Raw genomic sequence first — 19,131 nt, forward strand, 5'->3', positions numbered from 1 at the left:
AATTAAATAAGCACTTTTTTAACATCCATAAAATAAATCAAACATTCTTTTCTCATCTGAAAGACACACAGTTCAGTCACAGCAAGCTTATTTCTCTGTTTCTTTTGTTTTGCTTTTTTCATCTGCCTGGTAAGCCAATTTTCTGCTTAAGAACTACTGGTTAAAACTCTTACTTGTTTTGCTATGTGGACTTTATCCTTTCCCAGCACTCTATGCAAAATACTTCAATTTTAAGTGTTCAAAAAATTTCACTGAGAAGAGTGATACTGCCCACACAAGCTAGCACTATTATTTCTCTCAAACATAAAATGGAAAAGAGTGTTTTAAATAGCATAGCAGGCCTCTTATTTATAAAGATTAACAGATTCCTTTACTTGGATTGTTATGATTCCTGGCTCTAGGATTTGGGAACCTGGCATGAATAGCATCCCTCATCCTGCTGATGAACTGAAGCACAGTCCAAGGCAGTACTGCAAGGGGAAAACAATACCAATGTGCAGTAGTGGTGCATGACTGCTATATTAATAAAGGAAATATGTATAAATTACATGGACAATATTTAAATACATGTACTGTATTTTTGTAGCATTCATGTCATAAAACTTAAATTTTTTAATTAATGAATTTATTTTAAAGAAAGTAATTGGTTTTACTTCATGCAAAATATTTCCAGAAACCTTTTCTTGAAATCCAAGGCTATATGCTTAGTCCAAGATTTATGGGAAGTGTTGAACGTTGAATGGACTATACACCCTGCCTTGTGATATTACAGCTCTGTCTTTTCAGACCCACTGACCTGTCCCCTCCTCCACAAATCTGACACTTGTTCTACCCATTTCTGAGGAAACTCCTCCAGCTTTTGCTTTCCCATTCCATAAGCAAATGTTTTGTTAAATGATTTAATGTCAGCTTTTGGGGTTCCAGAGAACTGCTTCTCATCAGGAAGGAATCTCAGTGAATTCCTTTAAATGGAAAACAAAAGCACTATATGCACTACATTTACTACCATGTGTCTTCTTACCAGATAGGAAAACAATTGACAGAATACCATCTTCTTCGGGGAAAAGAAAAAGAAAAAATTTTGATTGTTAGACTTATCTTTCAAAAAGATTATTAATGTTTCTGTAGTAGTGTGTCTCTCTGCTTTAGTTTTCCAGTTAGTGGCATGAAGACTGAATAATAAAACTAATTTCTGACAGAGAAACCCAAATCTTCCCTCTCAGATGTAAGAGAATAATCATTTTTTCCTCTTCAGAGTGCTGAATTCCAGATACATTCACCAGAACTGGAAGGCAGAACAAAGAGGTCTCTCGGCTTGGTTCTCTTCCTGCAAGAGGCGCATGAGGCCACTGATGCATGAGAAGCAGCTTATCTGTCCCAATTTGGGGAGAAATGTTTCTCTTGTTTTCAGCCAGAATTTGAACAGCACTGTCTAGAAAGGTTTTCTTTAAGCCTTATGTGTTTAAACATTTTGCCAAACCTTATGTTTTGAAAGGAAACAGAAAGTTTTTCTCCTTGCAGGAACTTTTTCCTAGTTTAGAACTGTGTTATATATAGCAACCAGACCTACCCTAGACTTCATTTCAAGGATTTGCTCTCAAAACTATGTGAAGCTATGAAGCTTCTCTTCTCATGACTCATTAGATTAGTCTTCCAAAATGGAAGATTTTAAGTCCTTTGAAATTCTAGGTAGTGATCATCATTTTTGTCATTTTACTCTAAGAAGGCAGGACAAAATGATGAATTGGTTGCAGTTACTTGCTGACTCAAGCAATTATATGGGAACATTTATTTTTCTGTGACTGTTTCCATTGCTGGTTTCCTCTAGTCATTCCTATGAAGTTGTAAAATCCATGTTTCACATATTTTCTTCTCTATTGCCTTACCCTTCAAGGCCCGTCTCTCTTCCGAATTTATTTTAATTTGATGAGAGCTTTCAGGCTCTCATCTCTCATAAGCCTGATTATTTTGTGGATCTGCATGACTTCCTTGGAGCTTTTGAAGAGCTGTCCAGTGAAAAATACTAGTTTGGGGTCAAAATAAGTAGCAGAATAATGCAGTACATTGAAACTTCCCACAGGAAGACAGAAAAGTGAATCCAAGAAAGCCTCAAGGCTCATTTCACTGAAGTTATGGAAGCTTTGAAGACTTGCTTGGACAAGATTTCTGTTTCACACATTTGAAAGGAGCTACCTGTGTCTCTATACATAACTCCTAGGGAAAACTGCAGAACAAACAGTAACACTTCACTTTGTCTTTATTTGGGGTTGGAGAACTCTGTGGTCACAGTAATCCTTTGTCCTCAATAACCTCTTTAAGGAGTTTCCTTGTCATGCAATTTAATACCCTAATAAACACACTTCAGCAGTTCTAACATCTGCACAGTCACCACTGCAAGGTTTTGTGGGCATAAAATGACTTGTTGCAGAGGCTAAGCCATTGGTGAGGGAATGGTTGAGGTTAGAAAGTGTTTTTCAGACTAGAAAAGTAATGTAATCTTTTATTATCCTCTTTGACACATATTTTCATGGATCTCTGTTGAGATTGGTTGACGTGGTTTTCACAGGTTAAATGCATTGGCTTCTGCATCAGGTGCTTTTGCATTAAGTGGTTCTTGGCACGTCCCTAGCTACTCACCTAAAAGTAGCAAAGATTTTTGTATTAACTGTCATCTGGTTTCCAGCCAGAGCATTGCAATAATCCTTTTTTTCTTTCTTTTGAGTGAGGAAACCCTTTTGCGGACAAAATAAGTAAACTGTCAGAACAAAAGATCCTAATCGGTCTGATCAACATCCCAAAAAGCTTGTTTATAAATTTATCAGTTAAGTAATGGGTAGTATGAAAAAAAAAATTCTGAATTTCTTCTTCTCCTTTACAGGATGAAAGGCTAAATTGCATATTCAGTTGGTCTTGTGATCTGTGGAAATCAAATTTAAATTGTTCTAACATTATGTGTGCCTTTCTGTTTTCACCCTGAAATGTCTAGATTTCTTTCCTCATCCTCTCTCTACCTTTTAATCACATTTTTTACTCCTTTCTGTGCTTTCATACCTCATGGACTCAAGGGGCTTCCAGAAGTTGTGGCAGGTCAGCAGCTTTAGTTTACAGTGTGGAGATTGCTGTGGGTGTACATGAGAGCAGGGTTCGGCTCAGGTTCACATTTTCCTTTCACTCTTTATTTCTGCGTGAACAAACACCAGCAAGTTACTGACTGGCTTCCACTACTCTCATTCTTCTAGAGCCACAGGTTTTCTCTATATTTTTTATGAGATAGCTTTTCATAAGCTCATCTGTAACTTATTTACAGCTGTTGTTTTGCTCACGGTTTCCCTGCTCAAATCCTGTGCAGCACCTCTCGTTCTAACCCGTTCATCATAGTACATGAACCTTCCCTGGCTTCCACTGCTGCTTCCACCTCTTAAGGGTACTTTCCATGTTTCCACACTACCTATTCTTGCTCTTTGCAAGAATCAGCTTTTTATCACATTCTGCCTTTGTGTTCTTCCTCCCTTTCGTTTAACTTTTAAGTACCCTGTAATGGTCCCCACTTTTCTGCTATCATAAATTCATTATTTCTGCATTTAAAACTGTACAGCACCCAAGAACATCTACCACCTACTTATCTGGCAATGTATAGTAGGTGCTGTTTTAACATGCCATTGTTTCTACCACTACAGAGTAATATTTTCTGTTACCATGGCCCAAAGCAAATGATCAAAAATCCTCTATGCTTGATGCTAAGAGTAACTTACTAGAGATTTTTCCCAGAATTTTGAGATTTTTACCCTAGGCCACTTGTGAATAATTAGGAATTATTTTACATCAGTCCTTTCTCCTCTTACCATCACTGACTATCCCTTCTTTTATCTTCGGTTCTGTTAACCCGTTACATAGGTCCAGACAAACAAATATGGCTGAAACTCTATTGCAGAGTTTTTTTAATCAAATGAATTAATCTTTTAAATGTTAAAAGAGTAGATTTCAGAGCTCCATTTCAAGAATGCCTACTTGTGACTGAGCCACAGGAAAGTGCATTCTCAGCAGTTTATTTTTAAGAGTAAATCGCTACAAATGAGTACCAAAAGGCTTTGGATTTTTGCCAGGTGCTGAGTTACGTCCGCACGGAGTGGGAACCCCTGGATGCCAGGTTCAGCTCTGTCCAGCCCCAGCAGGTGCTGACAGTGGAGCACTCAGTGTCCGCAGCCAAGGAGCCCATGGTTGACAGCTGTGTCTACAAGTGCGTCAGGAACCGAATCCAGTGCGCCGCCGTCACCAGGGTCCCCCTGCGAGCCAGGGCCATCAGCTGCTGCAGGGATGTGACTGAAGACAAACTGGTGCTGGGCTGTGAAGACTCCTCAGTAGTTCTGTTTGAAGCCTACAGCCAAGTGACTCTGTTAGCCCAAGCAGAGCTGCTCCCTGCTGTAATAACCTACCACCCTTCCGGAGCCGTGCTGGTGGTTGGCAGCTCTCAAGGGGAGCTACAGCTTTTTGACACAGCACTGTCCCCAATGAAAATTCAGCTCTTGGCACAGGACTATTCACCTGAGGCAACTCTGCAATTCAGTAAACACTGTGACGTGCCCACCAGCCTCATCCAGATCCAGTGGGCTGCTCCTCCAGGTGCATTTCCCAGTCCTGACAGCATGGATATTCACGATCTTTTGTTGGTTAGATTTGATAAAGGACCCTTGGGAGTGCTTCACTTTAAACTTGGTAAGTTACTAAGCACATCTGTTGAAGCTTGAGCTGTCAAAGGAACATCTGTATCCCACAAGGTTGGGAACACCCTAATTTTAGGTATATGAGACCATAGCCTTTAAAGCAAATTGCTCTAAAGAGATCTGAAGATCCCAGGGAGTTCTTTATGTTTCACAATAACTTTATACCTTTTCCTATTCATAGAATAGGATCCCGACCTGCTATCTGATCAGCATCCCATAATGTTCCTCACTACTATAATAAAGCATTACAATTTTTCCTATGGAGAATTCATTTAATCTGTAGTATATAATCTTAAGAATTGTACTGATTCTGTAGTAATAACCCTAACAAGTCAAAATAAGCTATATTTAATAATAGAACAGTAAAGCTATTTTCTTTACCAAATTTTTTTTTTGCATGTGTGATGTATGTTGTCCAGCTTTCTGTTCTTTCAGGCTTTGGTACATGAAGTTGCACCTTTTTTTTCCTTTGAAGACTTCCCACAGAAGAAGAATGATTTTCATAACCTTCAGAAAAGTTTGGTCTCTCAATTAATTTGCAAGGAGTTGTGAATAAAGAAAGTAATAATGCTAATTTCAGAATTTATATAGCACTTCTCTTTTTAGGTGTGAAGAGACTTTAAAAGACTAAAACCACAACTAACTTCCTTTTACAAGCAGAAAAACAAGACGCAGTAAAGAAAAGCTAAAGGGCTTTCCAAGAGTTACACAGTGGCTGAATTAAGAATAAAACTCCTGCAGTGGCTCATCAGTGAGAACTGTATTCATTTCATTCAAGTCAGGCAAGTTGTTACAGTGTTGCAAGGCCATTGTGAGAGCTAAAAAAACAATCATGCTTAAACCTTCTGACTCCCAAGCCAGGGTTTCACCAGGGCAGACAGCCATCCTGGAAAATTTCAGCATTTTGCCCATTGTCTGCCCAAGAAAACAGGATTACTTCTGTAGATCTTTATGAGAGTTTTTAATGATTCTTTTGTATAAAGCTATTGAGATTAGGAAGTAACCTTTTTTATAAAAAAAAAAACAACAAAACCAAACAAATTGCCAAAAGACTCAAAATAACAACCTAGGTGATAGTAAGATTTGAAAATCTATTTAATTTCTTTACTTAATAAGACACACATGTACTTTTGTGGAAAAAACTGTCTAAAATTACCAGAGACCTAAAAATTTGAAAGACAGAATTAAAAAAAATTAACCAAGTGTGCCACTGCTAAAAACTAAATTAATGTAAGTGGCTGTTAGTAACAAAAAGATGTTGGATTGACTTATAATTGTGTAGTTTTAAAAGAGCTGATCCAGATTATTGCTGTTATCCAAAAAAACTATTTAAAAACCTGTTTACAGGTTATCATTCATTTTGAGATAATTAGCTGCATTAAGTTCAAATGACAGGTTTAATAGTTACAGTGTACCCCAGAACTCTAATTATAACAGCTGTTTGATGATTTCATGCATGTTGGCCATTTAAAGGAAAACCCCTCTAAATTATCTCTGTCCTGATTTAGTGGGATGTAGTTGAGCAGGAGGCACTCTACCCACCTCTACCTTGCTTTTCTTCAGTCCTCCCTGGTGAGGTTTTCTCACAACAGCTTTCCAGAATGCACAGCTTTCCCCTTGCTATCTTTAGCACATTTATGTTCTTACCAAGGCAAGCCGGCTCTCAGTACAGGGATTTAGAGGCCTTTCCTGCTAATTGCCAGCTTGTAAACTTAATTGGACTGTCTCCCTGGGCACTGTTCCTAAATCAATTAGGCAGTGAGTTGGCTGTCACCTCTTTTTCCCAAGCAGGTTGCCTGGAAGCGTACCACCCAGGAGAAGTCAAGCATCCAAATGGGAAGATGTTGACCTCTACAGCTGAAAGTTATCACATTTTAAAATTCATTCTGTATAATTACTGTAAAACGTCTTCTAGGAAGAAGCCAAAGCTGTCTCCCTTCTTTCCTCTCTCCCTCTTTGTAGTCCACCATGCAAAAATATGCTGCTCTCTATTTTGTCCTGGTGTTCAGCTTTACACCTCATCTCCTCAGTTTGCCTCACTGCCAAGAGAGCACTGTGTTGATTAGTAAGTCCCTCTTCAAAGTCTCAGCAGTTTTTAGGTTTCTGCTATTTAAGAAATAATGCAGAACAAATAAATCAGTTAATTAAATGCAATAATAAATTATAGCAAAAAAAATTAGGGACTCATGACAGCAGGACCCAGACAGGCATTCAGGACTGAAATAAAATCCATGAGTAACACATGGCTTGAAATTGTTTCCCACAAAAGTCTGTTAAGAAACTATGTCAGCGAGAATAGGCAAATATGTTTTTAACTTCCAGCTACATTATGGTTTTGGACAAGTTCTGTGAATCTCCATTATGCTGTCTATCCACATTTATTTCAGGAAAAAGTCATATTAAACATACCCTCAAACACTAATGGCAAATATTTTTGATGTCTAATGCCAAACTCATTTCCAAAAGCAGCTTCTTGTTATTGATGTCAACCCAGATCTTGGATAATGCCAAACGTGCTGCTGGTGCCAGTGGTTCAGCATTGCTGGCCTCTAAAGGCATTTTAAGTATAGTATTGTATTTAATTAACATGAAAATAAGTATTTTCATCTTCACTAAGAGGTTAATGTGGAGATTGCCCAGCTGCTGTAATACTTTAAAAACACTAAACATTTAGGAAGAGTAAAGTCTGCCATAACTATGAGATATTAACAAAATAAACATGGCTGTTGCCCAGCATAATGTCCATAGGCTTTAATATAGGCTTTAATATATGCAAATATAAGGTGAAATACAATAGAAAACCTTTCTTTAATGATGCTTAAAAAATTAAGTACTTCTCTGTTACTAAATGTGAGTATGTAAGGTTTTTCCCCAAAAACATCACTTCTGTATATGCAAGTTCTCTGCAGTTTAATTCTCCTCAGGCTGTATTCAGATGTTTTTCTCCCCCTTTTTTCCCCTTGCTTCTTATTTCACATCAGAAACAGTATTCACAACAGTTATGAAAGTTTTGTGAGGTATGCTTTATAAATAACAGGTCTGCTCTTCTCTGTTACCAGGCCTTGTTTACCCCAGCCAGTCCTATGGTTTTAATACCAGTATTGAAATTCAGTTTGTTCCCTTCCTCATCAGAACTTTTTCCATATGTTTAGTTTCAATAAACAACAGCAGAATATAAATAGAAAAAAAATTAAAAATTTTTATAAAACCAACCTAAAAACTATGGTTTTATTTAAAGATAGAGAAACAGTACATTTATTCTGGTCTCCTTCTAATATTTGGAGTACTGATAAAGAATACTCTATCAGAGCGATCCAAAGTGAACAGGAGTTGCTAAAATGCTATGTGTGGCCGATGTCACATGATCATTTGTTTAGTCAGAGACAATAAATAACATTACTTCCTGCAGCTTTTTAGTCACCTTTTCTGTTTGGAAGCTGAGATCTACAAGTCAAGAAACATCTGTGTGGCAAGCCTGTTCTTGGTTTCATGTGCAATTGTAATTCAAAGGTCTGCAGTATCAGGATGATGATAACTTCCATGGTATACCCTCAGAAAAAATGCTCCACTTAGAGAATATTGCCAAGCTAGAAGGATGTTCCAGAGCAGTTGCAATATGGAGAGTAGTTGAGTAAGAGCTGCTTAGAGGTTGTAGCTGCTCTACACTTGTATGCAAAGATACATCTGTGTGAGACAAATGCTGGGGTTTAGTGTTGTCCAGCACTATTTCCCTACAGGAAGGAGATGCTGTGAAAGTTAATTTATTACCTACCTTGCAATAGTGATAAACTCTAAATAAAGTTATCCCACCTTGTCTAAGCCAAATTTCCTTATGTAATGTTGTCATCAGTGACTTTTGGCTACATTCATTCAATATCCATATGTGAAGTTCATTGATGATTTTTGTCTGCTGTCCAGCACCCTCAGTCTAAGTATACCAAGATAGTAAAGTGCTATCTCTTATAAAAAATTTAATACTGAAATCCATCAACTTAATTTTAAATTATGGCAATTATTTTTAACTGTGCTGAAAAGGAGTCAGCTACTGGTTTACATACTCTGTATAAAAGTATGAACCCATTATCTCTGGTTGTAATATTTCTTGTTAAAGGTGTGCTCACAAGAGGACAACTAGGCCTTGAGGAAATCATCCACCAGTACATTCGTTATGATATGATACAGGAGGCAATTAATGTCCTCAGCACCATGAACTGGAACACGATGGGTCAGCGGTGCTTTGTCTGCCTGAGTGCCATTTGCAACCACCTCCTTAAACAAAAGCTTACACCAGCCAGAGAAGGTAACAGACTGTTTATATTTCTAATGGATTTCCGCGGTGTCTTGGTAATTCATGTGTGGATTATGACTATGTATTTATTGACTGTATAAAGAAGACAGTAGTGAGACTCCAGACAGGCAGCCAGATTATGGTGCTTCATAATCACATGTCGTTGTAGAAAAGTAATTTCAATAAAATCTGGAAATCTGGACCAATGCATTGGCTACATTTTAGTTTGTATCAATAGTGACGCTAAAATAATGCACATTGTTAAAAATATATATATATAAGTAGTAGGCATTACTTAATATACATAGCATTAGCATTATATTCTGTAACTTCATTACATTTATAAATTTAGCTTGTGTTACAGACAAAGGTTAGTTAATACAGACTTGAAATATTTGTGTTATATTCATGCTGAGACAGCACCAGCTTAAGGAGAGATGTTTTCCTGAAGTGGGGACAAGAGATTTTAGTATGTTTTTTAAGGCGCTTTCAAAGGGTCATTCTTTCATTACAAGATGCAAAGGCCTTGAATACACTATCCTCTGCTGCCTCCTTTAGGATTAAAGCATTTGTCCTTACTGTAATCTAGCCCCCTGCAGTAGTAGCTTGGGTCCCTCAGAAGAAATTATGAATGTTAAGATTAGCCCTGTCTCTGCTAAAGCCTGGTGTGGTGCCTTCCTCTTGATTTGCTATCTTGAAACTCAGTAGACTTCAAGATTTGAAGTGCCTTGATTTAGAGAAGGTGTAATCCTCCAGTCTAGCAGGCAGACAGCTGGAGACCAGGCATCTTTTGTGGGAAGAGAGAATACTCAGGATTCTGGTGTGTTTGATGATAGAAAAACTCCAAGGTGTCCTACATTGCTGCCAAACCATCAGCTATCCCATTTTGTGGGATCTGATTAAAAAAATCTCTGTGTTGCAAACACAACATATAAACTCTAAATAAAACATGCTTTGAAAAGGACCTGTGAAAAGGGCTGGCTAGGATACTCTTCTAAAAATATGTACATTATAAACAGATGTCTGTGTGTTTCCCCCATGGAGCTCCCTAACACTGTTTACAGAAGAAGGAATTTTATTCCATCCAGGAGTTATTCTATCTAAATCTAACAAATTTGGCATAGTAATTTGTTTTCTTTTTTATTAACAAAACCCAGTGGGACCTTTTATTTATAGTGATGGGGCAGTTATCTTTGAGATCTTTATCCTGCCTTCAACATCAAGCTGGGCTATTTAATGAACGTATAACTGTGCCAGTAGTCACTCATATTCCATGACAGTTGAAATATTTCAGAAGTTCAAAACATGCTGTCAAGAAAACAGCAATGGCAAGGGAGTATGGCTTGTTTTTCTATTTTAATCTAAACTGACTGCTGCTTTGAAATAAAATGCCTTTAAAGTTCAACTTATCTTACGATCTAGATTGGAGATAACACAAAACTAATTTACTAGCAGTTTGCCTGTGTAACTAACACAGTACTATTAGCACATTTAGTGCTATCAAGCCTAATAAAATCAAATGTAACTATCCTTGGAAATAAAGAGTAATTGTTACTAAATACAGAAATGCGTAGTTGAAACAAACATTAATAATGGCAAATCAATGAGATTCTGTCTGCCTAATGAGACAATAGATTATATTTTACTTGTAGAGCAACATAAATATACAGCAAATACTTATATAACAAATCCTACCTTTTATGCCTATAAGGCCTTGTACTACATTGTTGACTATGAAGCAAAAGTCAAAGAGCATAAATATTATTGATTATTTAATTTCCTTTCAGCTTAGCATGTGGAACACATAAGTATACCTTATGTTTACTTCTATTGTTTATAATTTTGTATTAAAAATTTATAGAAAAATGCCTAAGAGTTTGAGCTGGGGAGTACAGCAGTCAGAAAGTATTTAAAGAAGAGAGAACTTGTGTAACAAAAGGGCTTTATTTTATTGATTACAAGGGAGGTTATCCTGTTTCCTACCACTACATGCTGCCAAACCCTTAGGGTTTCTAGACCCTTTTATTTAAAATTTTTTAAAGGACTGTGGGCTGAAGGAGGTTCCTTAGACCTCAAGGCCATCACAAAGAGGGTTATGTTACCTGCTGACCTAACACAATAACCCCTGAAAAACTGAACTCCCTTGTTGTTTGCCTAAGAGGACAAAGACGATTTGAACTAATTGAGAGTTGATCTCTACTGGACAATCTTGTTCACACTGTATTAGTCTCATGAGTCACTTTTAGTTGTAGGCTGCTGGTGAGAACTTGATGTGTTATAGACTTCTTTATCCTTTTGATAGCTTTTGTTGCTCTAAGTCATTGTCAGCTGTGCCTCCAAGCCAAAGTTTATATGCACATTTCTGTTTGTACAATCTGTCATATTTTAATTTCATCTGTCCTTCAACAACATCACATTTCATCACTGTTTGAGGAATTTGACTGACTGCAAACATGAGCAACCTGTTGTAATTGAATCTAATTCACTTGTTTCATTGCTGTTTGAATTCCACAGCACAGCTTGAGGCAAGCCTTGGAACCTTTTATGCTCCAACAAGGCCTCTCTTAGACAGAACTGTGCTGGAGTACAGGGACCCCATCAGTAGATATGCAAGAAGGTTCTTCCACCACCTGCTCAGGTGAGTGACAGTTTCAGCTTCTATCAACTTAAAATTAATTGCATATTTCAATAACTGCCTACTTTAATGTGGTTAATGTTTTCTAAGAGGACCACCCCTGAAAAAAATGCATTAGTTGTTAATATTGGTTTAACTTGCACTTTGTTCCTTTCAAATAGAGTAATGCAGATAAAGTGTTATTCAGAGCTCTTCTGTCATCCATACACTTAAAATGAATCACCCTTTCCCATTTAGCTTGATAGAAAAAAAAGATACCATGCTTCTGAGAGATTAATATTCACCAGCTGCTTGCAGACTAGTTATAGAAAGAACTTTAAAACATGGAGAAAACACCGAGTTTAAAAAGATGCTAGAAAACAAAAGCATGCGGCATTGTCCAGGACATTTTTGTCTTCGCACCACTGAAATCTGAACATTTTGTTAGTCTCACTTTTAAAATTCTCATATGTAAATTCAGGTTCCAGTAATTTTCAATGCCATTAAAATAAGAGGATAAAATGCAATGCTGAATTTGTCTGTGAACTGTATAGAATCATAGAATGGTTCGGGTTGGAAGAGACCATAAAGATCATCTCATTACAACCCAGCCACCATGGTCCCACTAGGGACACCTTCCACTAGACCAGGTTGTTCCAAGCCCCATCCAACCTGGCTTTGAACATTTCCGGAGACAGGGCATTCGCAGCTTCTCTGGGCAACCTGTGCCACTGCCTTACCACCTCCACAGTAAAGAATTTCTTCCATATATCCAACCTAAATTTCCCCTCTTTCACTTAGTAGCCATTACTCCTTGTCCTACCACTGCCGTTCCTGACAGAGTCCCTCTCTGGCTTCCATGTGGGCTTCTTCAGATACTGGCAGGTTGCTATGGAATCTTCACACAACCTTCCCTTCTCCAGACTGAGCAGCCCCAACTTCCTCTCCTTGTCTTCACAGGGAAGCTGCTCTGATATTAGATGAGAAATAACAACAAATTCAGCAAGAATTTATAGTACATTGCTTTTTTGTTGTATTTTTTTCAACCCATTATAAATATTGATATGCAGCACTTCAACCTGTTCGCAAATATAGCTGTGATATTCCCTCTGGGAATCATCCAGTGGATAAAATAAGGAGAAATTACTTTCTGAATGATACAATGTTTGTAACATCTTGTTGAGAAGGAGTGTAGATGGTCATAGTGCCAAGACTGACGATACACCTTTTTGCAGTGATTCATCCAGATTGTATATACATGGCTTTGCATGGGCAAAGCAAGTTACTTTGATAGCATAGAATGTGCTTTTTTTTTCAAATCTAGAAGACAAGTATTCTACATTGTCTTCTATGTTTTGAGTCTGAAGAGGATCGTCTTCCTGGTGAACAGGTCCATTCCAGTGGGAAAATTATTCCTTGTAGAAGAATGATCCAATATTTGCATAATATGTGCCAGTCCTTCACTGGAGTTTTCTTAACACACATGGCCACAACAGTGGGTACAAAATTCTGTTATTGCCTTTCTCCTAGAAACCAGCAGGGAAGATGCTGTTGTGGCAGTGGCCAACTGGCTGTGGGCCAGTTGCCTGCAGAGGACAGATGCAGGAAAAATGCCTCGGAGATTGCTGAGAGGTGTAACTCTAGTGCTCTTACATCTGCAAGAGAAAGGTGTGTTCCCTCTGACTCAGGGTTTGCTTCCAAGTGCTAGCAGGCATGCAGAGGCATGGGGCCCTGGCTGAGCTGCCAGCCCTTGAGGCTGCAGCTGAAACACTGACTAAATCCTCCTAAAACAAGAACCTTCAGTGTCAGAACGCTGCCTGGACAGCGTAGGGCACAGCAGGAGGTGTGCATGACAGTCTCCTCATGTATTTTACCTCCCACTGTAAAGCAGCCCTTGAACAATCTACAGTTGTGGCAGTTTTCGGAACAAATGTGTTATTTTGCTGTTTTCCTATTTTCAAAGGGATTTGTATTCAACGGAATCAAAGTGATAGGATCATGTGATTGCTGCAGAACAGATGGTAATGCTTAAAGCTTATCTCAGAAGACATAATCTAAATACAAAATTAAATGTTCAAATATGGGAGATTTATCTGATAGAAAGCAAGAAAATGATGTTCAGAGCTGATCATTATTGCATTAAAGTGGCTGTGCCTTAATTGGTGTTTATTTCCTTTTAGAAGTTTTCTTAAGTGACTAGAATGATTTAAATGTAGGCTAAGCAGAGAGAACGACAGATTTGTTGGGGAATGGTAAACCATGGTTCTGGGTGAGTGAATGCCATCCAGGCATGATGCAATGTCTAGGAGGATCATAGGGAGGCACAGTGCCCACTAATTCAGACACATGAAAGTTACAGCTGCTGCTATTGTATCTGTCTGTGATAGACTAGCATGGCAAGGCACTTCTGCCAGCCTGATTTACAGCTGTGGGTTCAGAACAGGAGAAAAGTGAAAAGGGAATTATACTCCTGCCTTCTCAGGTCACCATGTTATGCCTATGAGTACACTGAAAATGGGGAGTTCCTCCCGCTACCTGTTTGTCACGGAAAGCAAGGTTGGTGACATGGAAGAAATATAGAGGTGCTGTTCACCACTGCAGGGAGAAAATTTGTGTGGCCGAAGCTCAGCTGGAGCTGAAGCTGTCCAGAGCTGTGGGAGACCATAAAAACAGGGTTTTTAAATACATCAATATCAAAAACCAGTGCAGAAGTAATATCAGCCTGTTACAGGATGAGGATGGTCACCTCACAAACAGGGCCATAAAGCAAAGATGTTTAGTGCTTTCTTTGTCTCTGTCTTCAACACCAGTGATGGGGTAAGGGGCTCCCAGCTCCTGAACTGAGCCCTGAGGACCATTCCAGTGCTCCAGCTGGACCCCCATGAGTCTGTGGGGCCTGCTGGGATTCATCTGAGAACACTCCAAGAGCTGGCTGATGTCATTGTGAGGCCTGTCTCCATGATTTTTGAATTGTCTTGGGAATCTGGAGAGGCCACAGAAGCTGGCAGACATTGTCCCAGTTTTCAAGAAGGACAAGAAGGATGACCGTAGAAACTTCAGTCCTGTCACATTCACTTCAGTGACTGGTAAATTATGGGGAGGATTATTCTGGGAGGTATTGAAAAGCACCTGAAGGTCAAAGCACTCCTCGGTCACAGCCTGCACAGCTTCATGACAGCAAAGTGTTGCTTTTATCACACCTGATTTCCTTTTATGGCAGGGTAACCCAGCCAGCTGATCCAGGGAAGCCAGGTGATGTTATGCTTTTGGATTTCAGTAAAGCTTTTGATGCTGTCTCTCCTGGGATCCTTCTGGACAAATGTTCATCCCCCAGCTGGATAAACACATCCTGGGATGGGTGAGCTCACGGCTGGAGCACAAAGGGTTACACTGAATGGGGTGACATCAGACTGGGGATCTGTCACTACTGGGGTTCTGCAGGGCTCCATCCTTGGCCCTGTGCTCTTCAACATCTCCATAAATGACCTGGACACAGGACTGGGAGGGACACTGAACCAGTTCACAGACAATACAGAAGGGCAATACAGAAGTCAGGGAAATGTCACAGACAATACAGAAGTCAGGGAAATGCTGCAGAGAGACCTCAACAAATGAGAGGACTGGGCAGTCACCAACCATATGAAGTTTAACAAGGGCAAATACCAGATTCTGCACCTGGGATGGTGCAGCCCTGGATGTACAGACTGGGGAATGACAGGCTGGAGAGCAGTGCCATGGAAAGGGACCTGGGGATCCTGGTTGATGGAGAGTGGTGCCCTGGCAGACAGAAGGTCACATGGTTCGTTCGGCCTGGAGAAGAGGAAACCAAGGGAAGAGGGAAGACCTCATTGTGGTCAGCATTCTCATGAGGAGAAGTGGAGAGGCAGGCACTGATCTCTTCACTCTGGTGACCAGTGACAGGACCTGAAGGAAAGGCCTGAAGCTGTGCTGGGAGAGGGTTGGGTTGAATATTAGGAAGAGGTTTTTCACCTAGAGGGTGCTTTTACACTGGAACAGGGCTCCCCAGGCAGTGGTCACAGCACCAAGCCTGACAGAGCTCAAGGAGTGTTTGGACAGTGCTTGCAGGCACAGGGTGGGATTCTTGGAGCTGACCTGTGCAGGACCAGGAGCTGGATTTTCATGATCCTTGTGGGTCCCTTACAACTCAGGATATTAGATATTTCTATGATTCTATTATTTTATTTATTCACTTTTTTACCCTTTTTCATTTAGCACTGAATACTTGCAGGCTAGTTACAAATAGCTAATGCATGTCTTCAGAGTGATGTGTCTGTATGACTAAACTAGAAGACTTGGATGCAGAAGCCCTGTAAACTGAGACTGTAAACTTAATGCAGCATTAGGGGGCATTTGTTACTGTCTTGTGAGTGTGAGGAGACTAAAGCAAAGTCATCATTTTGTACCCTAGTGCAGCAAATGGAGGAAGCATAGTGCTTTCTAAATTATGTGCAGTAAAATTGTGGCTGATATTCTAAAAGTATTTCTTGGCATGGAGTAGGCCTTCTGCAGTTCATCTGGGCTTCAGAAAGAGCTAGCAGCAGATTCACAGAAGTTAAACCTAGTAGACAAGGAATTAAGGAGAAGAGCTCATAGATCTGGTAGGAAGAGTCAGAGAAGTGGGGTTAGGAGCATGAGTAAAAGACAAGGTGTTGGGGACAAAGGTCTGAAGGCAGGTGTGGGAATGTACAGTGTCCTGCAAGAAGGGCAGAATGGCAGCACAGAGCCAAATGGGAGAAGACAGCTTAGGATGTGTGTGGTGGACTGTGGAGGAGACCAGACACATCAGGGATGGACAGGGAAGGGTGGAGTCTTTCATACAAGATTAAAACATTAAAATGCTTAAATATTTCAAGATCTAAATCTGAAAAATGTTCATATAAACAAAAGGTTTCACTCCGCTCTCCAGCTTTCCTTTGAATACCCCACCAATCTGCCTTAAGCCTTTTTAGAAGGACCAGCTCATGGGAGAGAAATATTAATTCATTCTACATGCTGAGACAGTCTTTGACCTGCCTACTGTGTCTGCCAAAAAAGTTCCATTTATTGTTGTACTTTTAAAGATATGAGTGTCTGTATTTACTAGAATTGAGAAATACAATTACCTTTTCAGAAGGTATTCTCACCTAGTAAAAATCATGTGCCAGTGGTTTTACTCTTTACTGTAGGCCAAAAGGTTGTATGTTCAGTTGAAAATAACCAGGGACGTCTATTTTCACATTTTCAGGGAGATTATAGTCTATCTATATAGTCTATCTATATCAATGAGGTCAGTTTCTAAAAAATGCTGAATGCAGTGATGGGAGATTCCCTTTTTAGGCATGAGGGCACTTTAGAAAGAAGATGGTCCATCCAAGCTGAGATGGGCAAAGGAACACTGACAGCACAATTGAAACAGATTGCAATTAGAAGGAAGGAAAATTCTTTGCAATATATTGGATTCAGCCATGTTATTTGTATCCATCATTATAAAAGCTAAGTTCTTAAATTTGCAAACCACACATCATCTTCAGCTTCCACCAAAATAGAAGCTTATAGCTTTGCAGGCCCTGAATGTAAAATATGGAATACCTCCAAAAACAAGCATTCAGTATACAAAATTAAAATTAAAGGCCTCTTAATTATATGCCAGGGATCCATTACAACAGTATTTATGGAAGGAATAATTATTTTCCCTCTAAATCCTTATCTATAATTAAAAAATACAGGAACTGAATTACAAGTACAGAAATGTATCTTAGGTGTTCCTTGCCACTTCAGTAGCACTCTGGTATTTCATTATGATGTCACTGCTTATAATAATATAACGCATTATATCATTATGTAAAATGTTGAGCAGAGGTGGATTTATTGGGAAGCCTTGGGGAGCTGTAACCTCCCTTTTTGCCCCCACCCTTTTGCCAAGCGTATTTGTGTGATGAGGGAGTGGCTGCAGCACCTCCTGCCTCTGTCTCACAGCCTCGTGTAGCCGTGTAGGGAACATGGAATGGGATGGAACCATTTTTCACTCGTTAACTGTGGCATCGCTGACTCATGGCTTAGCTTCACTCTGATCAAGCATTTGTAAATTGTACTTGTCATATTTTCTAATGCATGAAATTATCTTGTTTGTTTGACATGTACACACTGGCACAAGCTGCTCTGTTGTGTTCCATTTTTTGAGTGAGAAAGCAGGGCTGGAAAGTAAAGTCTAAAATGCAGTGCAGGAGTTGCAGAATTAAGATGCAGCCACAGTTCTGTGGTTCTGCTGTGCCCTTTCCTCCTTTGTAGTTTTGTTTTTTGTATTTGTGAATACCCAGTTTAAGGATTATTTTTCTTTTTTTTTTTCTACATGGAAAAATACTAAGATTCAAAAGCACTTGCACCTTTCAATCTGATCATTTCATTAAGAGAATGTAATCTGTTTTTTTTTTCTCCCCATAGTACAAATATATTTAACTACAAAGCAAATCTTTGTTGTAAATAACAACATAGTGCTTTTTCATCTTTCAAGAGAAAAGTGCAACTCTGATCACATTCCCTGGTAGAATTTCGGATGGATTCATGAAAGATTCTCCTTTGTATGAATCCAAAAATGAGAACCTCCACCATGTTTTTACTTTTGCTGTTTTCACTCCTTCACAAATCTCAGAAGTGTTTTACTCTTCGTAGTGTTCCATGTGAGATGCTACTGGGTAAATGCAAAAAATTATCTTCATATTGGGCAGAACATTCTTCAAGTGCTATCTCTTTGCACACAGGACTTGATAGGACTCCTTTGTAAATAAACATTCTTAAAGAAGATGAGAAGGTAAGTGGTCATTAGCATCAGGGAAGACCTGCTTCCAGCCACCACTGATCTTTATGAATCACTTCACTATTCAAGAGTTCTGAAGTGCACTTCTATACTACAAGACATGATGCCTGGACACAGACAGTTATCACTTAAGTCCAAGGCAGCCTTTGAAAAGCTAAAATAAAGCTCTTTTGCCCTGCAGGTGCATCACTAATGCAGTACTAACTACCCCTTGGTAAGCAGGTTCCTGTATCACTACACTGCAATCTCCAAAGTAGATATTCACTGTGAGTATTTCCATCTTAAATAGGACCCTAAATCAAAGGTGAAAAAAATGCCTCAGCTCCATAGGAATAGTTCTCAATCCCATCTGCTGCCAACTGTATGGAACTGAGAGACAGAGTGAGCAGAGAGCTTTTATGATCCTTTTTAAGTGCACCCTAGAAGAAGAATTATAATTATATTGGTACATAGTGTGTCACAAAATATGTATAAACATTAATGATGACATGGTTGACGACTAAGAATGTCTTTTATATTCATAAGGTAACCTATTAGGCATTAAATTATGCCTTCAGATAAAATTATCATTGATGGCAGTCAGGTTCTCTATGGTGGCCACATGAACAGAATTCATCTCTATGGGAGTAAGTTCAGTAGTAGCGTTTTCACTAAAGTAGCACCTTCTGGAGAGGACTTTGAAGAGTCATTTTTT

The 19,131-nt window shown here is 39.1% G+C and overlaps 1 protein-coding gene across 30 annotated transcripts in view; it reads left to right on the top strand.

The window, feature by feature from the left end:
- LOC119698727 (WD repeat containing planar cell polarity effector) overlaps positions 1–19,131 on the top strand; it is a 148,594-nt gene that overhangs the window by 71,596 nt on the left and 57,867 nt on the right. For 27 of the 30 annotated variants that reach the window (XM_038131096.1, XM_038131099.1, XM_038131080.1 and 24 more), the window contains 4 exons: positions 4,104–4,713; positions 8,833–9,021; positions 11,524–11,647; positions 14,844–14,981. In XM_038131096.1, coding sequence (XP_037987024.1) covers positions 4,104–4,713; positions 8,833–9,021; positions 11,524–11,647; positions 14,844–14,981 — 1,061 coding nt within the window. The remainder of the gene's footprint in view (positions 1–4,103; positions 4,714–8,832; positions 9,022–11,523; positions 11,648–14,843; positions 14,982–19,131) is intronic. The other 3 variants (XM_038131103.1, XM_038131102.1, XM_038131106.1) reach the window with 1 other exon arrangement.

Source organism: Motacilla alba, chromosome 3 (genome assembly GCF_015832195.1).
Source record: "Motacilla alba alba isolate MOTALB_02 chromosome 3, Motacilla_alba_V1.0_pri, whole genome shotgun sequence".
In the NCBI taxonomy this organism is placed as follows: Eukaryota; Metazoa; Chordata; class Aves; order Passeriformes; family Motacillidae; genus Motacilla; species Motacilla alba.